General features: G+C 53.0%; 1 protein-coding gene and 1 non-coding gene across 2 annotated transcripts; one reads left to right on the top strand and one right to left on the bottom strand.

Annotated features, from left to right (window-relative positions):
• Positions 1-628: 628 nt before the first annotated feature.
• CEACAM19 (CEA cell adhesion molecule 19) lies at positions 629-17,312 on the bottom strand. The gene is given in 9 exon segments (XM_053905465.1): positions 629-855; positions 1,286-1,318; positions 1,787-1,872; positions 2,489-2,557; positions 2,560-2,600; positions 3,127-3,210; positions 5,628-5,778; positions 15,799-16,167; positions 17,081-17,312. Coding segments are annotated over 9 exon segments (942 nt in total). The 5' UTR covers positions 17,136-17,312; the 3' UTR covers positions 629-801.
• Positions 16,598-16,784, top strand: LOC128778141 (small Cajal body-specific RNA 16). The gene has a single exon (XR_008423509.1). It is a non-coding gene; the product is annotated as a small Cajal body-specific RNA 16 (non-coding RNA).
• Positions 17,313-27,475: the final 10,163 nt, after the last annotated feature.

Genomic DNA, 27,475 nt, shown 5'->3' with positions numbered 1-27,475 from the left:
TTTGTTCCCTCCCAAAGCTGCAAGATCCAGAACTGTGCATAACACGTGGCTTGTTTATTGCTGAGTGAGTGAATAAATTAAGGGGCTACAGACTGGGCCCACATTTGGGGCCTGGGGTTGGGTGGGGGCAGAGAGGGCCTTGGTACGATTCGGGCCGGGGGTGGGGGCAATGGGCAGAAATTGGCCACAGGTTCTGAAAGACGGAGTCTGGAGAGGGGCGGGGTCTGCCCCTGCCTGGGCAGGGAAGGGGTCTTACCCGGTAACTGACCAGGTCTGTCGTCTGGGGTCACAGCCCGTGAGGCCAGCCCTCCCTGCCATGTGTCTTATCCTAGGGGGCCTGTGTGGTGGGGGGCTGCCTTGTCCCAAGGGGCGAGGGGCTCCAAGGACAACCAGGGAGCAGGGGTGGGGCGTCGCGAGCTGACGGTCAGAAGCCCGGCCAAGTAGGCGCCGGTGAGGTCTGGCTAGAGGCAGGCCCAAGCCCCAGGTATCTCCCCCCCGCCAAGTATCCAGTGTGTGGGGGGGTACTTTGGGTTGGGACAAGGAAAGCCTGTCTTTCACAGGCACGTGGCCCAGGCCAGGTTGCTGGAAGGACCAGAACTGAGTGTGGGTTGTATACTCAGACCCGTCATGATCTCTTGCCCCCCGCCCGGGACACCTGCCCAAGTCTTCGTTGGAGTCCACCTCGTTGGCCCCACGGCCCTGGTGGCCTGGTCCTGTGGGGTCTCTGGTACGGCTTTTCTGCGGGCGCCAGGTCCCAGGGGAGGGCTGAGGCCGTCGCCCTTCCAGGGCCCTGGGACCCCTTCAGGGCCTTGGCACGAGCTGGCAGTAAGGAGCAGGGTCGGGGTTCAGCAGGTCCTGGTGGGGGAGGGAGAGAAGGGGGTTGCGGGTGGGGGGGTCAGGGTCAGGGGGGGAGCCAGGCAGAGGCTGAGAGATACACGCAGAGAAATGCACACAGACACACGGGGACACAGAGATCCAGGGGCAGACAGGAGGGGACAGAGAGGGGCTGGGACCCAGACCCAGAACGGGCTCCCCGCGGTGGGGTCTGACGCAGGCCCCAACCTGCTGTGTGACCCTGGGCACCGCCCTTGCCTCTCTGGGCTTCATTTCCTCCTGTGCAAACTCACAGCCTTGGAATCCTTCTAAGAGGGAGGAAAGTGCCTCCCCAGGAGGGGAGAGGCTGTACCGTGTACAACTACGGACCCTGAGAGCAGGTGGACGGTGGGTGAGGGGGCCCCTCCCGCCCCGCCGTTCTCCCCTCCCCTCCCGCTTCCCAGCTCCAAACCTGATAGTGGTGGTTCTCGGGCAGGGGCAGGGGCTGCAAGGGAAGAGCACGGGTGAGCCGGGCGCCTCCAACCTTTGACCTTTGCTGTGAGGACAGGCACCGGCGGTGGCACGTCCATGACCCCTTTAGCGCTCGGCCTCCCGTCCACACCTGCCCTTCTGAGCTTCTCCGTTTCAGCTTTTGAAATTGCCGCTCTGGTTCAGTTCACTTTTTCTTATTATCAGCCCTTCCCACCGATAATAAGGGGAGTATCTGCTCCGCGTAGAAACTACAGCCAAGCGGCAGAGAAAATAAAGTCCCCCCACCAGCCTCCGTGCCCCAGAGACAGAGGCTCTTTAGGTTGGGTCCCTTCCGGTCTCTTTTCCCGGTGGCTCGAGAGCAGGGAGCATCCCAGAGAGAGTCGCGTTCCCACGCGACTTGTGTGGGACAAGGTGCCGGGCCCCACAGCGGGCTCCCAGGGGAGGCACCAGGTGGGCTTTGGGGGGAGGGGGCGGGGCTCACCATGGCGGTGTTCGCAGACCCCGGGTCACCGAGGGGGGACACCAGGAGGGTCGGAGATGGCATCACTTCGTAGATGTTCTCGTCACCTGAAGCAGAGGACAAGGGAGGAACCGGCTGACAGGTGGCCCACAGGCCCGTGCTGGCTGCTGTCGGCATTCATTCGTTCGGCCAACATTTGTGCAAAGCCCTCTTCTTGCCCAGCCCGGTGCTGGGGACACAGCGGTGACCGAGGCAGTGCTGGCCCTGCCCTCCTGGGGCTCACAGTCTGGTGGGGGAGCCAGGTCTGTCCCCAGAGTGGGTAGGGTGAGTGGCGGAGCCCAGGGCTCCTGGAGGTGGGTCAAGGTGGGCTTCCTGGAGGAGGGGACGTCTGAGACTGAAGAGAGAGCTACGCAAAAGCAAGAATGAGTAGGTGCAGAGGCCTGGTGGAAACAGCCTCGTGTTTGAAGGGCGATGATATGTTTGGCCAGTCTGCATTATATATATATATATAGTCTGTTTTTTATTGTTTTCTTTTTGAGGCTGGGAATGTTATATGTGGGAGACGAAGCCAGGAAAGATGGTGGGGACCAGCGTATGGGGGTCTTGAGAGCCATGTTAAGGAGGCTGAGCCCGTCCTACAGACACTGGGGAGCCATGGAGGGCCTTTGAGCAGAGAGGAGTGACAGGGTGAGAGTTTTGGAAGAGGAGGGACTTCCGGCTTACCGGCATTGTGGTTGGGCTGCGCCTCTGGCTTCTCTGTGGTTGTCGTCCTGGGGACACACGGAGGGGGGCCTGTGTTAGGGCGCTCAGGTGGGCGGAGAGAGACTCAGAGAAGCTGGAAAGCCCATCAGCCCATCAGAGAGAGAGATGGTCTGGTCCCTGCTTCAGAGCGAGCCAGGACAAGACGTGCCCCATCCCCCCTGCCCCTTCTCCCATAATCTCCAGCCACAGAGCCCTTCCTCAGTTTCCCCAGCCACTACTGTGTGCCAACAACCGATGCCACTATTCATACAGACCATCTAAATCCAGGCGCCCCTGGATACCCTTATTTAAAAAACACACTTGAGGGCGCCCCGGGGGGGGCTCAGTCAGTTAAGCATCGGCTCTTGATTTTGGCTCAGGTCATGATCTCACTGTTGGTGGGATCGAGCCCTGCCGTCGGGCTCCACTCTGACCGCATGGAGCCTGCTTGGGATTTTCTCTCTCTCTCTGCCCCTCTCCCGCTCATTCTCTCTCCCTCCTTCTCTCTTTCTCTCTCAAAATAAATAAATAAGCTTTAAAAAAAAATAAAAAAAAAATACACTCGACATCATTGCAGCAAATTCATCAACTCACTGAACAAATATTTACAGAACACAGACCGTGGGCTGGGCCCCGTTGAAGCCACTGGGGACACAGCTGGGAACAAGACCGACAAGGACCCCTGGCCTCCTGGAGCAGGCATTCTAGTGGGGAGAGAGAGAGAAGTCATATAAGTGACTGACAGTAGAAGGTCAGGGAGTGAAAAGTGCTATGAAGGAAAATGAAGGTGGAAAGGGGCAGAGGGTAGAGGGGGTGTGCGTGCAGTTTCAAATAGGATGGTGTGGGGAGCCTCACTGAGAGGGTGACATTTGAGAAAAGGCCTGATGCAGGCAAGGGAATCAGCTATGCAGAAATCATGGGAAGAGAGTTCTAACAGCTTGTGCAAAGGCCCTGAGGCAGGAGCAGGAATAGCAAAGGAACAGCAAAGACAGGGGTGTGGCTGGGGCAGAGAGTGTAAGGGGGAGGGGGGAAGAGGGGAGGTTAGAGGGGTTTAGTGGGTCAAGCTAGGTCTTGTGTCCATGGTGAGGACTTTGGCCTTGACTCTGAGGGACCCAAACTGACTGATTTTCACCGGATCTTTCTGGCTGCTGAATGGGGAACAGACTGGGGTGGGGGTAAGGGGGTGGGAGTGGAAGCAGGAGACAGAAGCTGCCATATTGTAATGAAACTTGACTTAAGTAGAAAGTGAGGAAAATGAAAGCCAATGGTTTAAATCTGTAGCTCGACGGGGCGCCTGCGTGGCTCAGTTGGTTAAGCGTCCGACTTCCGCTCAGGTCATGATCTCACAGTCCGTGAGTTCGAGCCCCATGTCGGGCTCTGTGCTGGCAGCTTGGAGCCTGGAGCCTGCTTCGGATTCTGTGTCTCCCTCTCTCTCTGCCTCTCCCTTGCTTGTGCTCTATCTCTCTCTCTGTCTCTCAAAAATAAGTAAATGTTATTACAAAAAAAAAAAAAAAAAAAAAGATGTGATCACCGATTGACCCCTGAGCTGGACACAGGCCTTCGGGGGCTCCTCGCCCCCTTTCCTGTCCTGGGAATGTGGGTTCTACCTGCCTTTTCTGCTCCCAGGACATGGCCTTCAGATGGCATGTGGTGCTGAGGACACCTGCACGGTGGACGTGACTGAGCCCAGTTAGGACCTCCTCCTTAGCTGCTGCCCCAGACAAACCTCGTATCTAGGTTTTCTTTGCTTCGTGAAACTGTCCCTACTGACCGGGAGTGGCCTCTTTCTTCAGTCTCTCCCTCCGCTCTGTGTTTGGGGGCTGGTTTCAGATTACACCCGGGAAGCCCCCAGGAGCATTAGGGACCCACATCACCTCTTTTTGTGCCAGCTGTGAGCTAAGAAGGAGGCACAGCAAGGATGGCTTAGGTGCCTTTAATACCCTCCTTCCAGCCATGGCAGACATGACTAATCGATCACAGCATCCGTTCCCACGGAACTCAGCGCGGCCTCCAACTCCTTTTCCGCCAAGCTCTCTAGGGCACCCAGTAGGCCCTCAACAGGTGTGTGTTGACTGATTCACTGAGCACAACTGAGCTGGGAGGCGAAAGCTGTTCGCTGCCCCTAAATTGGAGCATGCCGGGAGAAAGACAAGTAGAAGGATCAAGAACCAGAGACCACAGCACCTAAGGGAGAGTAGGACGAGGAGGTAAAGTGGCTGCCTTCATTTTCTGGATATTAGGGAGGGTGGAGAAATTCCTCGTCGGCCAGCAGCTCAGAACCAAGGTCACGAGAGAAAGTTCTCAAGAGGCTGATTTCATGAGGAAGGAATTTTTCAGAAACAGTCCCCTGGGAAAGCAGGCCCTTCTCCACCCTCCCCACCTTCCCCGGGGGCAGAGGGAGGCACCGCCTGATGCCTTTGCCTGCCCACCATCCACTCGGCTTCTTTGCCAATAAAGTGTATTTTTTTGGGGGGGGGACCCCTCCCCCCTCTGAACCGATTTGGTCACGTGGAGCTGGGTCTGTCTCTGGCTCCAGAGCCGCACAAATAGCCCAAGTTTGGCCAATCAGGGTATTTTAGCACCTGGCCACAGCGGCTGGTCTGCACGAGGACATGTGATTTAAGTTAAGCCAGTGAGAAGCAGCCCTGAGGCTTTGGTTGGAAGTGTTAGGGACAAGGTGTGGTCTGCTTGCTGTGGTGGCCCAGTTGGTGGTATAGAAGCCTGGAGCCCCCGGGAGCTGTCTCGTCACACTGCGCAAGGGGAGGGCCTGCCTGTGAATGAAGCCACCACAGAGAAAAGCGGAGTCGAGAGGTGTATGGAGAAGGCTCTTGACAAAAATCGGGCCTCTGGATCCAGCCATACCTGAAGCTCATGGAGGAAAAAAAAAAAAAAAACTTTCTTATTTTTTGTAAGCCCGTTCAGAGGTAGGGTTTCTGTCCCTGGGAGTGCAGACGCCTATCTCGTACAGGCTAGAAAGATCCTTTTTCGCCTCAAGAGTTCCGAGATTTGATGAGATTGTGTATGCGCCAGATGACGTGACTCATGGAAGGATCAACCAGTGGGACCCAAGGGGTGGGGAAGAAGACAGAGGGAAGGAGAGAGGGGCCTGGGGCCCCTGTACCTGTGGCTCTGGCCCCTCCAGCTTCTTGTTAACAGGAGATGGGCAATGCTCCCGACGAAGAGGGCCCCAGCGGCAAGGGATCCGATGATGATGGCAACCATGATCCCAGCGCTCATGGGCAGGTGTGTAATGGGCAGCTCCTCATGCTTTTCTGAGGGGTATGGGAGAGAGCAAGAGGCCTGTGAGATGTCCTGGGAGGGCGTCCCCCCCCTCCCCTCACCCCTGCATCAGTGACTGTCTGTAGAGCACCGATACCATTTCATTTTCCCAGCCCAGAGCTTTCTCCCGCTTTCCAGAGCTGAGCATCTGACTCTCTGATTGATTCTGCTGCACATAAAACTCAGCCTCCCCAGATGCAACCCCTCGGCTCTCCCCTCCTCGAAATCTCTGCTTCCCTGAGATTTCCTACGATCCTCGGCACATCAGAAACCTCCGGACACACTCCCCCCACCTCACCCCACCCCACCGACCTGCTTTTTCTTGCCTCAGTTGATGACACCCCCAGGAGGAGGTTCTGGGCTATGTTTTGTCGGGGACATAGGGTCTCGACTCACAGGGTTCTCAAACACTAGCTGCCAGGTTTGGGACGAAGCCTGCCTGACTTCTGACCCCCCACCCCCCACCCCCACCAGGACCTCCAGCCTTTAATATCAAGCTGAGCACCTGCTATGTCCCAGCCCTTCTTGGCATCTAAGCTCGCAGACTCTGAGGTCAGAATGCTGGGGTTCAAGTCCCTGGGCAGATTACTCAACCTTCCGTGCCTCTCCCAATCTATGAAATTGGGGATAAGAAGAATATCTACCTTGTGGGGTTGTTGTGAAGACTGAATGAGTTCACACACACACACACACACACACACACACTGCTCTTTCAATTTTCCAGCAAAGTAGATTCTGTGCCATTTTCAAGAGGAGGAAACCGAGGCACAGAGAGGCGTACTAACCTGCCTGATGGCTCACAGTAGGTGCAGTGCTGGGATTACCCCTGGGCCACCTGAGCTCCTAATGACCACTCTGTGTGGCTTCCAAAAAGGCACCCGTGTCCCAGGAGCCCCTGAAGGGTGGGAATCAACTGTTTCAGGCTCTGCGCGAGTGAGGACTGTTATTTCCAAACAGACTAGGGTGCCGTTGTATATATTTGCGTAACTAAATCCATCAATATTTGCTGATTTCATCCATTTCCCTGAAAGTTGATCTGTTCTAAGTGTCCAAAGCCCATTTTTCAAATGTAATCTTCTCACTGGGAGGAAGAGGATAGTTCCTGTCTCGGCACATATGGTCGTTGCCCCCACAGCCCAGGGAGGTGGCTAAGTCAGGCCCATTTTACAGTTGTGCACACCAAGGCCCAGAGGGGTTGCATTTGGGCAGAGGAGAGAACAGTCCGTCTTCCAGGCACTGCGTCAGCAACTTTTGCACCTTCTCCCTTTTTTTAAAAAAAAATTCTTTTTTTTTTTTTCAAGTAGGCTCCACACCCAACATGGGGCTTGAACTCACAACCCTGACATCAAGAGTCGCATGCTCTATGGATTGAGCCAGCCAGGTGCCCCCACCTTCTACCTTTTTGTTTGTTTGTTTTTTGTTTTGTTTTATTATTATTATTATTATTATTTTACCTTCTACCTTTTTGAATCCCCACAACAGCATGTGGAAATTCAGTGGCTCTGCTGAGTGACTAGGGAGGTGGGGCCCAGCCCTCCCCTCCCCCCACCATTGGCTGACTCAAGCAGCCTCCCAGTTCCTGTCCTCCCTACCCCGACCTTGTTGCCCAGTCTTCTTGCAGCATCCAGGGCCCCTGCTCCTGGCTCTGCTTGCTCTGGCCTCTGCTGCCCTGTCCACCCACGCAGTCCCGTCACCCCCGGCTCCTTTCCTCACACTCTGGGCTGCCCAGCCTTTGCCCAGGCTGTTCCCTCCGCTTGGCACACTCTTCTCCATGCGCTATACAGAACTCCTGCTTAATTTACCATTCCCAGCTCCCTCCGGAAGTCTTTTCTGACAATCCCAGGCCAAGGAGACTCTTGATAGGCATTTCCTTCACAGCTTACTCGCTTCATCATGCGAGGAGTTGATTCAGGCTGGCAGCCTGGACATGAAAGAGCTCCCACTACCTCCCTTCTGACCTCAGGCTGTACTTGCTAATAGACGAAATTCCTCTTTCCAGCTTGACTCAACTCGGGCAACAGAGCTTGACTCTTAATTCGGGCAACAGACCCTGCATGCGAGGCATCCTGTGATGGGAACCGGAACTACCCCCTCAAGCAGTAGGAACTGCCCCGAGCCAGCAAGGCCCCTGTGACTGACCCCGAGGCAACGATGGACCTGACCTTGGCTGCCCACCTGCGTGTACCCACTGCCCTTCGCCCACATTTTCCTAATAGAAACCTAGAAGTGTTTTCGGCACTTTGGAGACAGTGTCTGAGATGCCAGTCCGCTGTCTCCCCGGTGTCGGCCTCACCGAAATCGATTCCTTTCCTGTTTCACCTCCACCCCTGCAGTGCGTTCCCTGGGGATATCCCGTCCCTAGTCGCGCGCGCAAGCGGCAGGAACAGTTCAGCCGTAAGCCAATCAGCGCTCTGCATTCCTTTGGCCTTCGTGATTGGTTCCCGTTGGTCCAATCAGAATGAGGCGAAGGGGTGTGGTTCAGAATAGGGGTGGGGAAGGGATCCCTTCTTCTGGAAGCCGTGGGTCTTGAGGCTTGGGGACCCTGGAGTCATCTTGCTACCCCGAAGGCATCGATCATGTCTCCTCCCTGGGAAAGAGAACCCTGAGCTTTAGCTAGGCGGAGGTCTCCCCCAAACAAAGACATTTTCCAGCCTCCTTTAAAGCCTCCATGCACCGGCAGCTCATTGAAACATGCCTTAGAGCACTGTGTTGATCATTGTTGCTGACGTCGGAACGCTGGGCAATTTCACATGCAAAATTCTGTGTCCGAATTTCTCCATTTTTTACAAGCCACGCCTCATTGTGGCTTTGCTTTGTCTTAAAAAAAAATTTAAAAAAAACCCCAAACGTTTATTCACTTTTGAGAGACAGAGAGAGACAGAGCATGAGCAGGGGAGGGGCAGAGAGAGGAGGAGATAGAATCCCAAGCTGGCTCCAGGCTCTGAGCTGTCAGCCCAGAGCCCGATGCGGGGCTCGAACCCACGGATCATGAGATCATGACCTGAGCCAAAGTCAAATGCTTAACTGACTGAGCCACCTAGGCACCCCATGAATTTCCCCATTTCATAAGGACACCAGACGTATCCGATTAGGGCGGAGCCTGGTGGCCTCATTTTAACTCAATTACCTCTATAAGATGCTATTTCTAAATAAGGTTATATTCTGATGTCCTGAGGGTTCGGACTTAGCGTCTTTTTGAGGCGACATCATTCAACATGCAACACCTCCCAAGCTCCGTTCCCTGCCCTCCTGGAAGATCTTTGAGCTGTTCGGGATCCTTTCATCTATTTCTTTGCTGCTTAAATCAGCTCTAAGCAGTTTCTGTTGCTGTAGCAAGAACCCTGCCTGATTCACGTGACTGAGCGTCCTCTTTTTATAACTTGCTATATTTTCTGCCTTTTACTATAGACGGTGAGCTTGCAAAGAGGGAGGCTGTGAATCCCTGTATTTTTCCAAGTTGATTGCAACAGGATCTCTGCTGTGGTATGAACTTGCCATTCTTTTACGTAGGAGAAGGGTCTAATGCTCCTCCCTCGAATCTTCGCTAATCTTAGTGGCTTGCTTGTAATCAAAAGAATACAATGTAAATGATGCTGTGTGACTCCCCAGGCTAGGTCAGAAGAAGCCATGGAGCTTCTGCCTTGGTCTTTTGGAACACCTGCTCTCTGTTTGTTCTCTCTAAGAACCCAGCCTCCATGTTGTGAGGGAGCCCGAGCAGTGACACTGGGGACACCACACAACAGTGATCTGGTGGATGGTCCCAGCTAAGTTCCCAGCTGACAGCCCGGATGAGCCTCCACACATGTGAGTGAAGACGCTTCTGGATGATTCCAGCCTCCAGCGTTTGAGCCAACCTCTCAGCCTTTGAGTCTTCTCATCCGAGGCCCCAGACATCATGGAGCGGACAGGCCCTCCCTGCCGCGCCTTGTCTGAATTCCTAATCCCCGAAATCGTGAACACAATACAATGGTGGTGGTTCTTATACCACTGGAACAGAGCCCCACATTCTGTTTCTTCTTCCAGGAAGCAACAATTCCAGGAACTGTTCCAGGAACTTCTTTCCAAAGTTTGCTTTTTGGTTTTTCTCTTTCCTGGTCACTGGGACCATCTATACTCTGTTCTTTAACAGAGCATCATCAGAGCCTTCTTCCATGGATTGTATTTATCCATGTGTATCTTTTTGAGACAGAGAGAGGGAGAGAGAGAGAGAGAGAGAGAGAGAGAGAGAGAGAGAGAGAGAGAATCTTAAGCAGGCTCCGTGCCCAGCGAAGAGCCTGACACGGGACTTGATTCCATGACTCTGGGATCATAAACTGAGCTGAAATCAAGAGTCAGATGCTCAACCGACTGAGCCATCCGGGCGCCCCTCCATATGTATCTTTGATTAGATACAAATACATCTGAAAAAAGTGCTTTGAGAGGCCATCACACAAGTGGACAACAGCCAGACCATATATAAAAATAGAATTTTGACCCACAGCCTGCAGTGCGCTGCCTAGAAAACCGACCCTCTTATAAACAGCCCAGGAAGCCAGCCTGCTTTGGGTCAGACTTAAAGGAAACACGATTGCTATCTCCAGTGACCATCCAGGACCACAAACAGCCACTTCTGCAAGAATGGGCCTTAAATGGCCGGGACTTGATTAACAACCAACAGCTTCCCTAAGGTTCGTCCCTGCTTCTAACTTCGGACCAATCAGAGAAAGCCAAATACGCAGCCTAACCAATCGCCTTCTAGGTTCCCCGGGCCAACGGCCTCCAATCAGGGCACAGCTGAAGCCTTCTCTTTTTTCCACCACGAAGCTTTCCCACCCCCCTCTGCCTGTCTTTGAGCCTCTGCCCAAATGCAAGCGAGAGTGGCTGACTCCCTCGCTAGAGCGAACTCCGAATAAATAGCCTTTGCTTTTCTCACTGGTCTCATTCTTTGCTGATTTTCCACAGCCTCGAAAGCAGCAGCTTCGCATGGATTTGCCAACCAGTCCTCACCGCGACCCATGGTGGGAGGTGTAATTGCCCCCGCTTTACAGACATTTGGGGACCAGAGGCTCTGAAAGGTTCGGCCGTTTGACGAAAGGGGAGTACTGCCGGTGAGTATGAAACCCGTGACACCATCCACTTAGCCCTCGATGGTGGTAGTTAATGATGAGGCAGAATCAAGTCATAAAAGTGTGGGCTCCGGAGCCCGCCAGCCTGGGTTCAAGTCTTGCGTCTGCTGCTCCTTAGCTGGGTGACCTGGGGGAAGTTACTTAAACTCTCTGTGCCTCCGTTTCTCCATCTGTATAATGGGGATCGTCGTGCCGCGGCTGGGAGGACACAAAGGGTAAATGCGTGTGAAACACTCTGCGCGTGTTCAGTGAAGGGGAGCTGGGCTCTGTAGTTTACTGCCTCGGGCGTCAGAGGGCCCGGAAGGCTTCGAGGAACCCGTGCAAGGTTGCTTGAAGGTCCCAAGCCCCCACGACTAGATTTACGGGGGAACAGACACCAGCTGTAAACGACCGTGATCCCCCTCTGGCTTTTGAGCCTGGGTTAGGCTGCTTAACGGCTGTTGGATCTCGAGCAACTGACTTCATCTCGCCGAGCCTCTGTTTCCTCATCCGTACACTGGGGACAGCTATAGGACCTCCGTGCCCTGGGCCTTTCTTGTGCTGTCACAGGCTGCCCTGAGCCTGTGAGTCCTCCACTTGGGGAGTTCTGCCCGAGACTCACTCCCTTAGCCTTTTTTATCGCGTGGGCACGGTCACGTGACCCAGGCTCCGGGCTCAGGGACACGCCCACCCACATATAAACGCTCCGCCCCCAGCACGGAGCTCTCTGTCCGTTCCTTTTGTACGCTCAGTGCCTGGAGCACAGGAGGGGCCCAATAGATGCTTGTTGAATGCATGAATGAATGCAAGCGTGAGTGAATGAATGCAGCCTGCCAGTCCCGCCCCCCCCCCAAACCCCCCCCCCCCCCCCCAGGCAGGGGTTCTGGGCCCCGGGCTGACACTGCGGGCAATGCTTGCTTTGCTCTGGCTGGAGAGTTCCCTAAGTAGATTGCACCTTGTTTCTGGTTCTCGGCCTCCTGGGGGTTCTGCAAGCCCGCAGCAGCCTGTGTTAAGCCCCTTTCCAGCCACTAAAGGCACACAAATTCCTTCATGATTAAGAGAGATAAAGTGTGGGGATTGCCCGGGACCCAGGAAGAGCTCTCCACCACGTCCCCCACCCAGGGGTTGGATTTAGGGCCACCGCTGTCGTCGTATAAAAGCCCTGGCTGCCGAGGAGACCCGTCCTGCCCTGAGGACACGCCCAAGCCCGTGCCTCGTTACCTCCGTCTTTTCCTTTGCTCTTCCTTTGGCCTAAGGGCTCTGCTTCCTGTTCCCTGGGCTCAGCCCTCTGGCATTTCCCACAAGGGAGTGGCTTCCACTGGGGCTGAGAAAGAACCAGGTGGCAGAGGGCCAGGGACATGAACTCGGACCCAGCTGGGGCCTCGGTTTCCTGCCTTTCCCAGCCGCGTGGTGGGGGGGGGGGGGGGCGTTCACCTCTCTGTAAAATGAGGATCATGCCAGTTCTTGTGGGAACGGAATGAAGCGAGGTCAGCAAAGGACTTGGCTTAGAGGTACCCGGCATCCAGTAAGTGCTCATAGACGAGAGGCGGAGCTACAAATACTTATGAAGTACCTACTGTGTGCTAAGCACTGCTCTGCCCTAGGGGATTCATGGTGAACAAAACAATAGATTCATATTATGATTATTATGAGGAGAGCAGGTGTTGAGTCCTTGATCATCTGTGCAGTCCTGATCCCCAGGCCTCTGACTTCCCATCTTGTTTGTTCTCCTTGATCCCAGCCCCTTGGACAAGGGGGTAGACCCTAGACCCTTCACTCAAGGGGAAGGAAACCCCAGGCCAGGCTGGATCAGCCAGATTCTGTCTCCGTCTCTCTGTCTCTTCAGCTCTCTCTTTTTTAATGCTTATTTATTTTTGAGAGACAGAGGGCGAGCGGGGGATGGACAGAAAGAGAGAGGGGGACACAGAATCCGAAGCAGGCTCCAGGCTCTGAGCTGTCCGTACAGAGCACGGTGCGGGGCTCGAACCCACGAACCGTAAGATGATGACCTGAGCCGAAGTCGGACGCTTAACCAACTGAGCCACCCAGGCGCCCCAGCTCTCTTCCTTTCCATCTCTGCCTTTTGGAAGAAGAGATTCAAAATATGCAACGAAGCCTGGGCTGACACCCGGTTTGAGGTCTGGCAGGAATTCCCAGCCATGAAGACGGGATGCGGTCAGAGGTGGCGCCCCCTGGAGGAGAAAGGAGCCCTTGCCTTTCCGACAACTTCTATTTCCCATCAGCTCTGCGGGGCTCCGCACCCATTCATTTATTCAACAGTGTGTCTGGCCCCGTTCTAGGCTCCCAGGAGACAGCGTGAACCCAGGCCTCCCAGGGCCGACATTCCAGGGGCTTCCTCCGGGGTTCTACAAGGCTCCCTACACTGTGAGTCATTGGCAGAGAGCTTCTGTCCTTACAACCTGCGCCTGGGCTTGAAAACACCCCCCAGCGCTGGCCTAGGGTGTCCCTCCTGCTCTCCTGCCTCAGGCGTGCTGGCCTCCTGCCTGCTCAGTGCATGAATCCCACAGCTTCTTGCCACTGGCCCTTTGCACAGACCCGAACATCTCCCAAAGCTCCTTTCCCCTCGACTTAGAATTATCAGTAATGATCAAGTGTTGTCGAAGTAGCGCCTTTCCGGGGTAACCTCCCTACTACTGCTACTTATAATTTCATCATCCCCGTGTGTGACTTTTCCTTCGCGGTCCCTGCACTGTTCCTGATGACCTGTTTTTTGTGTGTGTGATTATTAGTTATTATCTGTCTCCCCCGCTGGGCTGTGAGCCCCGGGAGGGCAGGGTCAGGGCTGTCTCAGTCTCCACTGTGTCCTAGCTCTGATCAGGGCAGTCCAGATGCAGAGGCGGCCTTGGGGCAGAGGCTCGTGGGGGAATCTTTGCTGAAGGAACCAGTGAATGAGCAGTTCGGCATCTCCAGAGGCAGCTGTGCATTCGAATCCCAGCCCTGAAGCTAATATTGGGGACGTGCCTTAAACCGCCTGAGCCTCAGCTTCCTTCTGAATACAATGGAGATTTAACCATGGGTGGGGTAAACTGGGTATCAGATCACTCCTCTGTTTAATACCCTCTAGTGGCTTCTCTCATTCTCCCCGCGGCCAACAAGCCCAGCCCCCGTGTGCCTCTCAGGCCTCGACCATTAACACCCAACTCGCACACTGCCTTATGGCGACGGCATCCTTCTGTCTATATGCTTTCAACACACCAGGCTAGACTTGCCTCAGGGCCTTTGCACTTGCTGTTGCCTCTTCTGTCCCTCAGAAATCTGCAGGGCTCCTTTCCTTCCTTCTGCTCAAATGTCACTGCTTCAGCAAGCTTACCTGATGACCTCCCGTCCCAGATTACATCATCCTGTTTAATCTTTTTTTTTTTTTTTTTTTTTTTTTTTTTACTGGGTAAATCATAATCTCTCTGCCCCTCAATTGCCTCATCTGTAAAATGAGTCTGATGATATTTCCCACTCAGGCCTGCAGTGAGGATTCAATGAGTTATACATAAAGCAAGCATGTGATAAGCACCAAATAAAGTTAGCGCTATTATTCTTAATGTCTCTGAAATATGGCCTTCATTTATCATTTCCGTGCTCATTATCACCTCCCACATACGAATGGAGGTGAGGAGGTTTTCTTTCTTTCTCTTCTCTGGGAGGAAATGGCTAAGCTCCCGGACTCTGGCATTATGACTTTGTGGGATCAAGTCCCAACTCTACCGTGCTCTGTGCCTCGGTTTCCTCATCTGTAAAGTGGAAACAAAAATCGTGCCTGCCTCGTGGAGTTTTTGGCCTAGAAAGTTTTCATTCATTTATTTATTCAACAAACATTAACTGAGAATCCATTGTGTCCTCCCCCCACCCCCACCCCGCCCCGCACTGTGGTAGAATTTGGACGATAAAAGGACCACTACGTTCTCGCTCTCTCACTCTGAAGAAAATTCCATCCTAGGGAGACACGTTTGCAACGTGATAAGTCAGAGGACGTTATGAAAATCACAGAAGTAATGGCGTGATCAGAGTCCTCTGGGGACACAGATGGTTAATGACCAAGTCGGCCTGGGGGGGGGGGGCTGAGAAGTTCTTCCCCCCCCCCCCCCCCCCCCCCCGGCGCTTTTGAGATGTAACTGGTGTAGGACATTACACGGGGGGTTTTAAAGTAAATTAAAATTTAAAGTTGACTTATTTATTTTCAAGGAATCTCTACACCCAACGTGGGGTTCACACTCACAACCCCGAGACCAAGCGTTACATGCTCTGCCAGCTGAGCCAGCCAGGGGGCTGTATCTTTTTTTTTTAAAGACACAAATGAGTTAATATCGAGCAGTGGTTCTCAATCAGGGGCGACGTTTGGCATTGTCGGCGGGCAATTCTGGTGGTCACAGCTGGAGGAAGCCTCCTGGCATCTAGTGGGTAGAGGCCGGGGAAGTCTCTGAATATCCTACGGCGCGCAGAACAGCCCTGTCCTACAAAGACTCAGCCGGTCCAAAATGTTAACGGGGCCCAGGTCGGGAGGCTATGCTCTCGCGTGTGCCCAAGTGACGAGTGCCCAGGAATTGCTGGCCATCGCCATTGTCCACCGCCCCCTCTCTCGCACTTTGCCCCGAGTGGATTGCTCCCTTAGGACCACGTACACCGTAGGAGCTCAATAAATATCCTATTAGGGAAGGCGTGGGAGCGGTAAAAGAGAGGGTGCGTTCCCCAGGGCCCGGCTCGGGGTCTGGCACAAGGCAGGCGGTCAATAGATATTTTACCAGTGAGGATTAAGTGATAGCTTCAGGGCCCGGCACACAGTAGGTGCTCAATCAGTAGGCGTTGAACGGGTGAAGGAGAGAGCCAAACGAGGCGGTATGGGCGCAGACCCTGGCCGTGGGAGATGTCAGGGCGCGTTAGCCTCCCCACTTCCTTGCTCGACGGGGCAACACTCACCCTCCACCTGGACCTTGGTCTTGGCCCTCACGGTCCAGGCAGGATTGATGGTGACAGCTACCTGGTAGGTGCCGCTGTCGGTGGGCTGGGCCCGATGCAGCAGCATGGAGCCATTGGGGAAGCCAACGATGTCACGCTGCCCCATGGCACTGCCGTCCCTCTGGGGCCGCTGAAGCTCGGGGATGTAGGTGAAGAGCATCGTGCCACCGTGGGCCTCCTCCCCCAGGTACCAGTTGAAGTCCTGAAAGGTGTCTGGGATGCCCTGGACAGACAGGAGCAGGTCCTGGTTCTTTTGAGGATGCTCTGGAATCTTCTGGATGCGGAGGGCAGCCCGGGAGCCTTGGGGGACCCAGAGGGCCAGGATTGAGGCTGCGGGGGGGTTACAGGGGTGGCTGACATCAGAGGTGTTGGGCAGGGATCATAGCATTTTCCTCCCTCTGTGTCCTCATCTGGGGACAAGGATTCTGAATGGTGTTCAGGGGAAGCAGGGCTGGGGTTGATTAGTGATGTCTGCCCCGGGGTCAGGAGTGGGAACCCAGATATGAAAGCCCCAGGTTTCTTATCCCATTGGCCCAGCAGATTTTTCTGCCCTAAGGTGCTATGTGGTCTGCTTCTAAACTCATGGACTCTCTGAATTCATTCATTCATTCATTCATTCATCCATCTAACCAATACTTACGGACATACATATTAGTTATGTTATAGTACCAATTATATATGCTATGTCTAAAATTCTCTAGATTTCTAGGCACAGGGGATACAGCACAGAAACAAATACAGATCAATTCCTGTCCCCATGACGGTCCGGGGAAAGGCTCCCGTGTTGCTGAACCTGCCCGGTTGTGGGTACAGCCTTGTACCAGGCAGTCCGATCCTGACCTCAGTAAATTACCAGCAACAGTTTTTTTCTGGGGTTTGAATTTGCAATAATGGGCGTGAACATTCTAGCCGCAGTTTGATGATCACGTGTGATACTGCAAATAGGACGAACACACACACACACACACACACACACACACACACACAAAACCCCCTCTCGCCAGCCCCTAAACAGACAAACAAAATACCTGTCCTCGTGGTCCTGACATTCTAGAAAGTTCCATAGTTAAAATTAGGGATGGGGTGTGATTCTACAGCTCACCATCCTCCCCAGCCCTCCCCGATCTTACTCTTAATAATGTCGTCTTCCTTGACCATCCTTCCCTTCTTCTAAGAGGAAACCTCAGCCCCTGGGCTGAGTCCTGCCTTCCCCCCTCAGCCCTGGGGTGTGTTTCCTCCTTACCTGAGAGCAGGAGGCCCTTTGAGAAGTGGCGTCGGGCCCCCTCAGGGCTTGCCATCTTGGTGGCGGGGGCCACTGCGGGTACTCAGCTGGCAGAAGTGGGCCAGCTCAGTGGGGGTCCTGGGCGTGCCTCCCAGACATGGCCGAGGCTGACCAAGCCCCAGCACCCCCTTTCCGCAGGCTCCGGAGCCTTCACCCGTGCTCCCTGGGATGGCTGCCGACACTGGTTGAACCAGTTTTCCAGGGTGACTGGGGAGCCTCCTGGGGCTTCCCAGGACTCCTCCCTTGATCCCCTCCAACCGCTCTCTTCTCCCCACCCAGTGTGACTGAGCAATCTCCCCGGGCCAGGCAGCTCCCCGCATGTAGCCCCAACATAACCCCCTCATCCAACATCCCCCATGCATAACTGTGCCCATTTCACAGAGGAGGAAACTGAGGCTCAAGGGAGGAGGCAAGCCTACCAGTAGGTGGAGATGTGACTTCACCAGTAGGTGGAGATGTGGCTGGTTTACTCTGAAGAAAGCTTTTAGCATAGTTTTTCAAAAGCATCATTCATTCATCCATCCATTCATTCATTCCAACACACGCTCCTTATGCCCAGCCCCATGCTGGGTGGTGCTGAGGACACAGTGACGACTGAGACAGCTCTTGCTTTGCCCTCCGTCCACAGTCGGGCTCACAGTTCTGTGTCTATGTTGGGGAGGGGAACAGACCCATCCCCAGACAATGATGATCTGGAGGGATCAGCGCTGGGACGGAGGAGCCCAGGGGACTGGGAGAGCCCAAAACGATGCCTCACTCAGCCTGAGGGGCAGGGAGGGCTTCCTGGAGGAGGAGACGACGGAACAGAATAGGAGTAGCAATGAGACAGGTGCAGTGGGGTGGGGTGAGGTTTATGCCAAGCATTGTTAACAGCACTTGAAAGGGCGTGGAGGCTGCAGATTCTGGCTGGGGAGGGTCTGAGTAGGAGGGGGTGAGTCTGGAGAAGAAGGAGGGATCGATTGGAATTCTGAGCTCTGTTAGGACAGGGTCTAGGTGATGGAGGGTCCAGGGCTGTGCTGATACTTTGGCCAGTAGCCGCATATGGCAATTGAAATATGCCCTTAAATTAATTAAAATTAATGCCTCAAAAATTAGTTTCTCAGGGGCTCAGTCAGTTAACCATCTGACTCTTGGTTTCAGCCCAAGTCATGATCTCACGGTTCGGGGATTCGAGCCCCACCTCGGGCTCCGCGCTGACAGTGTGGAGCCTGCTTGAGATTCTCTCTCTCCCTCTCTCTCTCTCTCTCTCTCTCTCTGCCCCTACCCCCTCCCTCTCTGTCTCTCTCTCAAAAAAAAAAATTAATTTCTCAAACTGGCCACTTTAAAAAAAATTTTTTTTTTTAAGGTTTATTTATTTTTGAGACAGAGAGAGACAGAGCATGAATGGGGGAGGGACAGAGAGAGAGGGAGACACAGAATCGGAAGCAGGCTCCAGGCTCTGAGCTGTCAGTAGAGAGCCGGATGCGGGGCTTGAACCCCCGAACTGTGACGTCATGACCTGAGATAAAGTCAGACGCTTAACTGACTGAGCCACCCACCCAGGTGTCCCTGAAATTTGTTTGTTTACTTATTTTGAAAGAGAGTGCACTGTGGGGGGGAGGGGCAGGGAGGGAGAGGGAGATAGAGAGAGAGAGAATCCCAAGTAGGCTCTTCCATGCGTGCCCAGCCCGACTTGGGGCTCGATCTCACAAAGCTGAGCTGAAATCAGGAGTCGGACCCTTCACCGACCGAGCCACCCAGACGCCTCCATCACAGGAGTTTTTCCTGCACGGGGCTTGTCTAAGGATCTGAAGGGGGCAGGGCCCCGCGAGGTTTCCGGGTCTGCGGGAAGAACAGTAAGTTGGGGTGCTTGTCGGTAGCAGTTTGCGTGTGTACGTGTGGCCAGACTGTCGCAGGTGAGGGCGTCCACCGGAGTCTGCAGCTTGGAGTGAGAGAAAAATCTTGACTTTGAACCACCTTAGGGTGGGGTGGCCCTGCCCGGCTAAACAATCCCAGAGTCCCTGTGGCGAGCTGCTGAGCTTGACTCAGCCGGGCTCCGCTATCACTCGGCTATGGGATCTTGGCTGCAGGTGACTTCACCTCTCTGAGCCTTGGCTGTCCTCCTCTGGACAGTGGGGACAAGCATCCGCACCTCACGGGGCTGCCGCGAGGGGTAAGGAGACACTCACGCAAGAGGCCTCCAAAGCACACAACAGACGTCTGGCGGTGGTGGTGGTGTTGACCTTGTCTTTGGACTTGCGCTCCTTCCAGAATTCTCCCTGCCCCTCTGTGACCTTGCTCAAGGGAAGTGCATCCCCCCCCCCCCCCCCCCCCCCCGCCCCGCCCAGGCGTTTCCAACCCCCCACCTCGCGAAAGCTCCCTGATGCCTTGAAGGCTTTGTGCGATGTTTAGTGTCCACGGGGATTTACCCTCAGGCCTTCTGGCTGCAGTTTTGAAACTTCCTCTCTCTGCTTGAGAGAGAGGTGGTTGCAAACCCGGCCGTCATTTCCAAGTGGGGCCGCCCCGGGGAGACAGTTCCAAGCCTGGGCCCCAACAAGATTGCCCGAACCAGCCTCATTCTGGTAGGAATTTGGTTGCACAGCAGGAGTGGAAGTTAGGGGGTCAGAGGGATTCTGGTACATTTTCACTGCTAACCTCTTGGAGTGAAGGCTCCGTAAGTAGTGCTAGGCCGTTCGTAAAGCAAAGCCTATTATTCTGGAATTTCCAGGTGCTGAAGCTTCTCTCTGTCTCTCTCTCGCTCTCAAATAATGGCTGATTCCTTTTGCATTATGAAAAGAAAAGGTTTAATATAGAAAATTTAGACAGTATGAACGCAAAAAGAAGAGTATAAAATTAAACCATCTTCTAACTACCCAGAGAGGTTCACCGGTTAAAAAAATACCAGAGGTCCAGACTTCTGCTGTCAGCCATTCTGTCATTCTGCAGCCTTCCTCTGGGTTTTTGCCCAGTTTCAGAAGGCAGATCCTGATGGGTCCAAGTCCCCCCAGGCAGTCTCCTTCTTTCGCTGGGGATTGGTTGGACGGTGGGCGATGCCAGCCAATGAGATCCGAGAGGAGGCTGCTGGGGAAGTTCACCCAGGACACGGTCATCTGTTTTTTCCAGATCTGGGTCTGGCTGCGATGGCTGGAATGCAGCAGCCATCTTGGCACCAGCCGGAGGCCGATGCCAATACGCGGTGGAAAACAGAACCAACCGCAGAGAAGCAGAGCTGAGCTCCACACGCGGTACCTGGAGTAGAAACAGACAGTCCAGTTCCTTGTGTTTAGTCTCAGTCTGGGGAGCGGGGGTGGGGAGGGAGGGCCCTCTCTGCTTTTGGCCCCTGAAGCACCCTCACCATCCCATTTTTATATACTGATGAAGGTTCTCCCAGTGTCTGGAGTCTCCCTAGGCTCCCCTGAGCCCTTCCTACGAGGCCTGACTTTTGGACCGCTGTGTTCTTCTCTCTTTTGTCCAATTTTGGCAAGTATCCTCCTAAGTCAGTTTAACCAGAACCCGTCACCCTTGATAGCTGTTCCGCCCTCCACGTCTGATCAGGTTCCTCGTTTCCCCCCACCCCTCCCCACTAGGTGCTGTCTGATCACCCCTGCTTGCCCTCCACCAGGCAAGAATCTTGTCGGGTGCTTTAACAGGCATCATTAAATAATCGTTTTCTTTACAGTTATAATACTATTTTTTTTCTTTAACCCATCCTTCTTAATTCACCCATCCTTCACTTCGTGAATTTAATTGGTTCCTAAAAATCCTGCCCCTAAGAGCTGAGGTGTGGAAATCTACATATATATGTTTAAGATAGAACTCCAGGATATTGAACCGTTCAAATGAAATAACTAAACGTCTGTGACTCGACACACAGTTTACAAAACGTGACATCATCCACTTTGCTTCCAAGGCGTTGCAAAGAAACAAGCGAAAATAAATGTTGAAAGAATTAAAATTCCCTGCATAACCTTCACAGATCAAACCGGGCATTGCTTTAAGACTACGTGCGTCAATCGGTTCCATATATTAACTGATGTAATGCTAACGTCTGTATAAAGTAGCTTAATTCAGTATCTTAATTTACAAACAGGGAATCGAAAGTTTATGATGATTAGGTAAGAAGGATTTGAACCCAGACTACCTGACTGCAAGTGTCATTGTGTATAACAGCTCCCTGGGGTCGGCGTTCCCTAAATCTACCAGACATTGTCCACAGCTGTGGCATCAGTCGACGTTCCCACATCCCACGTATGGGATCTCACGAGTCTCCACCTCCTCGTCCCCAGCTGCTATTTTCAGACATTTGGAGTTTTGCAAATTTCATTATGGTAATCGTTGCATTTCCTGAAATCCTGGTAAAGCTGAACATCTTTTCACATGCATATTAGCTGCCCAATGTTTCTCCTGACGTTTCATTATTACAGTTTAATTAACTATATTATATTATATTATATTATATTATATTATATTATATTATATTATATTAAGCTATCGCTGGAAAACAACAGAAATATGTGGTTTGGACAAATTATGAAATAATTTGCCTGTTTAATCTCAACGAAGCCCGTTTTCTATTGATCCCTTATATGCTCGTGATGAGGGAGGTGGGGCAAGCTGAGGGCAAAATACAGGCTGCCCCCCCCCCAAGCGGGATATGGGTGATATTCCCCGTCCCCCCCCCCCCGCCCCCCTCCTCCTCCCCTCCACGAACAAAGAAAAGGGGTTTAAGTGCTTGCCACGGTGATTGTGGGAAACTAAGGCAAATGAAAACTTAAATTCCCTTACTGCCTCCAGCCCATTGGCACGTCCTTGAAACCGACAGAGTGACCTCCCTCCAGGAGCTCAGCTGCCTGGATGATGACACTTTGCTGGGGGCAAAAGGGAATCTTGGCTTAACATTATCCTGAACCCCCAGGATCCTGTAAGTCTACTTCTTTTTTCTCAGCTGCCCCAAGATACATGCTGGCAATCCTACTCCAAGTTTATGCCCCCCCCCCCATATACATCTGAAGGGTCTCATGACTGAGGTTTTATTGAAAGGTAATAAATGGTGTTTCCCTAGCAACAGCTAGCCCCTCAACGTCCTGGAAACCTTGTTTCCAAAGTTCCTTAGAGACTCTATCCCTGACCTCCTCCCAATCTGAGGGTAAATAATGAATAACCTGTCATGTCCCCATGCAGCAGCTGTTCCTGTCCATGGGTCCTATCCCCCTGCTTTAATAAAATCACCTTTTTGCACCAAAGACGTCTTCAAGAATTCTTTCTTGGCCATTGGCTTCGGACCCCATGAACCCCCCATCACCCCCAAAACTTCATCATTAGGACCCAGGCAAATACTAACCTGCTTTCTGTCACTTTTTTTTTTACTTAAAAATTCTTTTTCTATAAAAATTTAGAGTTTTTTTTTTTTTTTTTTTTTTTTTTTATTGTGGTAAAGCTAACACGCCAAATGGATCGTTTTAACTATTTGAAAGTGTGCAGTTTAGTGGCATTTAGCTCGTTCACAGTGCTGCGCAGTCGTCACCACTATTTCCAGAACTTGTTTTGTTCTGCTTTGTTTTTGTCTGGTTGTGTGCGTGTGTGTGTGTGTGTGTGTGTGTGTGTTTTGTTTTTTATTTTTAAATCACAACAAAAGGAAACCTTGAACCCATTGAGCAGCCACTCCCCATCATCCCCTTCCCTCCAGGTCCTGGCAACCCCTCACCTCTTTCCTGTCTGTGTGGATTCGCCTACTCTGGACTTTGCCTAGAGACGGAATCCTACCCTCTGTAGCCCTCTGTGGCTGACTTCTTTCACTCTTTTGGGGTTCATTCGTGTTGTAGCCAGACAGTTCTCCACCCCGTTTATCTCTGAGTAATATTCCACTCTGTGTGGGTGGATACACCGCAGTTTATCATCTATTGACGCGCATCTGGGGCGTCCCCACCTTCGGCCATTGTGAATAGTGCGGCTGTGAACACCGATGTACAGGTGTTTGGTGACCTCGTTTCAATTTTTCTGGGTCTCTGCCTGGAAGCGCAATTGCTGGGTCACCTCGTTTCCCACTCAGGTTTCGGGAGCACAGGATCGATCGTCGGTCCAAGCCGTCTGCCACCTGGAGGTTTCCAGGACCTTGAGCCTCCTCTAGGTGGGGTAGTACCGGCTTGGAACCCCCCCACCCCGACCCCCCACCCCTTCCTCCCCTGGGAGCAGTGCCCGGGCAGGGCTTGGGGCTGTTTTCGCCTCTCCGCCTGACCCTCTCCCCTTCCTGGCCCAACACGGATGATCGTGGTTTTCTCAATCTTCTGTGATTTCTGCAACTTCCACGCCCAAATTCGGGGTCCACTCTCTCGAGTCCCGGGTGCATGTGCCATCCACAGTCTGTGCAGGACCGGTTGTCAGTATCAATGGCGACAGCAGGGGGCGCATAGTCTTTGACTCACAATTTCACCTCCAGGAGTGTGTCCTACACTCGTGGGTCAATAGGAGCTGGGTGACAGGGAGCAAGGCCACTCATTACGACACTGTAATGGGGAAAAGGGCGGAAACACTACAAACATCTGTCCAGTGGGGGCTTGGTTGAAAGAGTCCTGGATGTCCCCCTGGGGGAGTACTTACTATGTGGCTGTAAAAAGACTAAAGGCACTTGCTGGGGGCGCCTGGGTGGCTCAGTTGGTTAAGGGTCTGACTTAACCACTCTCGTGGTTCGGTGAGTTCGAGTCCCAGGTCAGGATCTGTGCTGACAGCTCAGAGCCTGGAGCCTGCTTCCGATTCTGTGTCTCCCTCTCTCTCTGCTCCTCCCCCACTCGTGTTCTGTCTCTCAAAAATAAACATTAAAAATAATAATAATAATAATAAAGGTGCTCTCTCAGAATTTCCGGAAATCTTAGTTATATAAGTATAGTGAAGAACAGTGTGTCTGAGATGTTACTTAGTATGGAAAAAAGGATATATATTTATTCTGTGTGCATTTAAAAAGTTTTTTAAATGTCTATTTTTATTAAAAAAAATTTTTTTTAATGTTTTATTTATTTTTGAGACAGAGACAGAGCATGAGCAGGGGAGGGGCAGAGAGAGAGGGAGACACAGAATCCAAAGCAGGCTCCAGGCTCCGAGCTGTCCGCACAGAGCCCGACGCGGGGCTCGAACTCACAAACCATGAGATCATGACCTGAAGTCAGAGGCTTAACCGACTGAGCCACCCAGGTGCCCCTGTTCTGCGTACGTCAATAACCCTCACCTGACAGTTGTTCCAGGGTTATCGTGGTGAGAGTGATAGATACAATATATTCCCTTGTATGGCAAAAGGGCTTTGTGGGTGTGATTGATGACCTTGAGATGGGGAGCTTATCCTGGGGGACCCGAGTGGGCCCAATGTGATCACAGGAAAGAGAGAGGCAGGAAGGTCAGAGGAGGAGGTGGGATGTGGGCACCGGGGGAGAAAAGGCCAGGTGATAGTCCTTACGCCAAGGAACACGGGTGGTGCTTCTAGAAGCTGGAGGAAGAGATTCTCCCCTGGAGCCTCCGGAGGAACCCGCCCTGCGGCCACCTTGATGTTAGCCCAGAGAGACTCATTTTGGACTTCTGACCGCCAGAGCTCGTAAGAATAATTTTTTTGTGTTTCAAACCACGAGGTTTACGGTAATACAGTTCCCCCTTCTAAAATGTACTATTTGGTGGGTTTCGGTGTATCACATTATTAATTTTTAAAACTTGTAGGAAAATAGATGGGCGCCTGGGTGGCTCAGTCGGTTAAGCTTCCGACTCTCGACCTCAGTTCGGGTCTTGAGCTCAGGGTCGTGAGTTCAAGCCCCACGTTGGGTTCTATGCTGGTTGTGAAGCCTGCTTAAAAGGAAAACTGGGGGAAAACAGAGATGACAAAAGTTGGCCATTGTAGGCATTTTTAAGTGTTCATTTACACGCTCAGGATTGTGCAGGACTGAATACCCGTAAGCGAAAAGAATGAAGCTGGGTCCCTTCCTTATTTTCTATGTGCAGACGAACTCAAAGTGGACCCCTGATGTTTTTGTTTTGTTTTTTGTTTTTAAAAAAAAATTTTTTTTAACGTTTATTTATTTTTGAGACAGAGAGAGACAGAGCATGAACAGGGGAGGGACAGAGAGAGAGGGAGACACAGAATCCGAAGCAGGCTCCAGGCTCCGAGCTGTCAGCACAGAGCCCGACGCGGGGCTTGAACTCACAGACCATGATATCATGACCTGAGCCGAAGTCGGATGCTTAACCGACCCAGCCACCCAGGCGCCCCCCTGATGTTTTTTTTTAAATTTTTTTTTTTCAACGTTTTTTATTTATTTTTGGGACAGAGAGAGACAGAGCATGAACGGGGGAGGGGCAGAGAGAGAGGGAGACACAGAATCGGAAACAGGCTCCAGGCTCCGAGCCATCAGCCCAGAGCCCGACGCGGGGCTCGAACTCACGGACCGAGAGATCGTGACCTGGCTGAAGTCGGACGCTTAACCGACTGCGCCACCCAGGCGCCCCTCCCCCTGATGTTTTTTAATAACTTTTGATTTGGGGATGTTTATACAGGACCTAGTCAAAAAAAAAAACAAAAAAAAATAACGAGAGGGGCGCCTGGGTGGCTCAGTGGTTAGGCGTCTGACTTCGGCTCAGGTCATGATCTCGTAGTTCGTGGGTTCGAGTCCCGCGTCGGGCTCTGTGCTGACAGCTGGGAGCCCAGAACCTGCTCCGGATTCTGTGTCTCCCTCTCTCTCTGCCCCTCCCCCCGCTCACGCTCTGTGTCTCTCTCTCTCTCTCTCTCTCTCAAAAATAACTAACCGTTAAAAAAATTATTAAAAATCAAGAGACGGAAATAAAACGGGCTCTCCCCAGGGCATCTGAGAATCCTGGGGGCTCTTCCCTGTGGTCCTCCTGGTTCAGGTTCTTGCTCCCGCCCCCCTGCTTCTGTCCCACACGGTGACAGTCCACGCGAAACTCAGCCACCCCCTTGCACACTGAGAGTCTAAGATGTAATCAATTAACTTTAATGAGGTGTTTGGGGCTAGGGATGGGTAGGGTTTATGTACTAGCAGCTTGACAGATCTCTCACTTGCCCCCCCCTGCACCCCGACACTGTGGAGCCCTGCTGGCCTTGCCGCGTCCCAAGAACTTGTTTTCTCTTGCGAGGCAGCTCGGGCCTCATGCTCTGGATTAGTTAGCATCTTGGCCAGAGGTCTTGCTTCCTGCAGGTATTTCCCGAACAGAGGGCCTTGCTGTAAAAGGGATTCTGGTGCCCCCCCCCCCCCCCCCCCCCCCACGATCAGAGACCGTTAGGAAGGAAATGCATCAGCTGTATCTGGTCAGCTCTGCCTCTGGGACCTCAGGCTGTATCCTCCCTGGTCTGAGGGCCATCCGTGTGTCTTGCCCAAGCGTGGCTTCTGCTCCCCCGGGACCTCTTCTTCCTTGTTTTGGACACTTTGCCTTCCTTGCTGGGTGACTGGCTCCCATTCTCGGGGCGGGGCGGGGAAGCGGGGGGAGAGGACCCACCAACACCAGCACACTGGCTACAGACGATCTCCCGGGACCTGCGTCTTGGCAGAAGGTGCCTGGAACTCACGTCCTCCAAATTCACGTCCACCATCTTCCCAGTCCTCGGACGGCCCCGGGCAGCTGAGTTCCAGCCTCGGGTTCTCTTATGGATTGAGGGTTGGAGGTATTTCTTGTCACCACAGGGATTCCACCGATCCAGGGATTTAGAAGTTCAAGGCCAGAGGTCAAATTCTTACAAAATTCTCTGGCAGCCGGAACAGTCTGTGTGGCCCCACGATGTAGGAAAGGGTTAACCTTGCCCAAGGAAAGGTTTGGCCCTTTGCCCCTGACTCTGGGAGGTAAACCTCTAAGGTGTTGGAGTGTCTTGGCCGATAGTCCTCTTAGTTTGCCTGGGGCTGTGGGCTGCACCAAACAGTCTATGCTAACAGTGTGATTTACAGTGGGGCCTTAAGACGGGGTGCCTGGGTGGCACGGTCCATTAGGCGTCCCACTTCTACTCAGGTCATGATCTCACGGTTCTTGAGTTCAAGCCCCGCCTCGGGCTCCGCGCTGACAGCACTGAGCCTGCGTGGGATTCTCTCCCTCTACTTCTCTCTCTGCCCCTCCCCCGCTTGCACTCGCCCTCAAAATAAACTTTGAAAAATAACATAGCGGGAAGGGAAGCAAAAACGACCTAAAAACAGGGAGGGAGACAAACCGTCAGAGACTCTGTAATACGGAGAACAAACTGAGGGTTGATGGTGGGGGGAGGGGGTTGAGGGGCGGGTGGGGGATGGGCTGACGAGGTGAGGGGCATTAAGGAGGACGCCTGTTGGGACGAGCGCCGGGCATTATGTGCAAGTGGCGAATCACTAAAATCTATCCCTGAAATCATTATCGCACTCTGTG

Source organism: Panthera pardus, unplaced genomic scaffold, assembly GCF_024362965.1.
Source record: "Panthera pardus isolate Hobbes unplaced genomic scaffold, ASM2436296v1 HiC_scaffold_18, whole genome shotgun sequence".
Lineage (NCBI taxonomy): Eukaryota > Metazoa > Chordata > Mammalia > Carnivora > Felidae > Panthera > Panthera pardus.
This window is presented reverse-complemented; position numbering and strand designations above follow the sequence as displayed.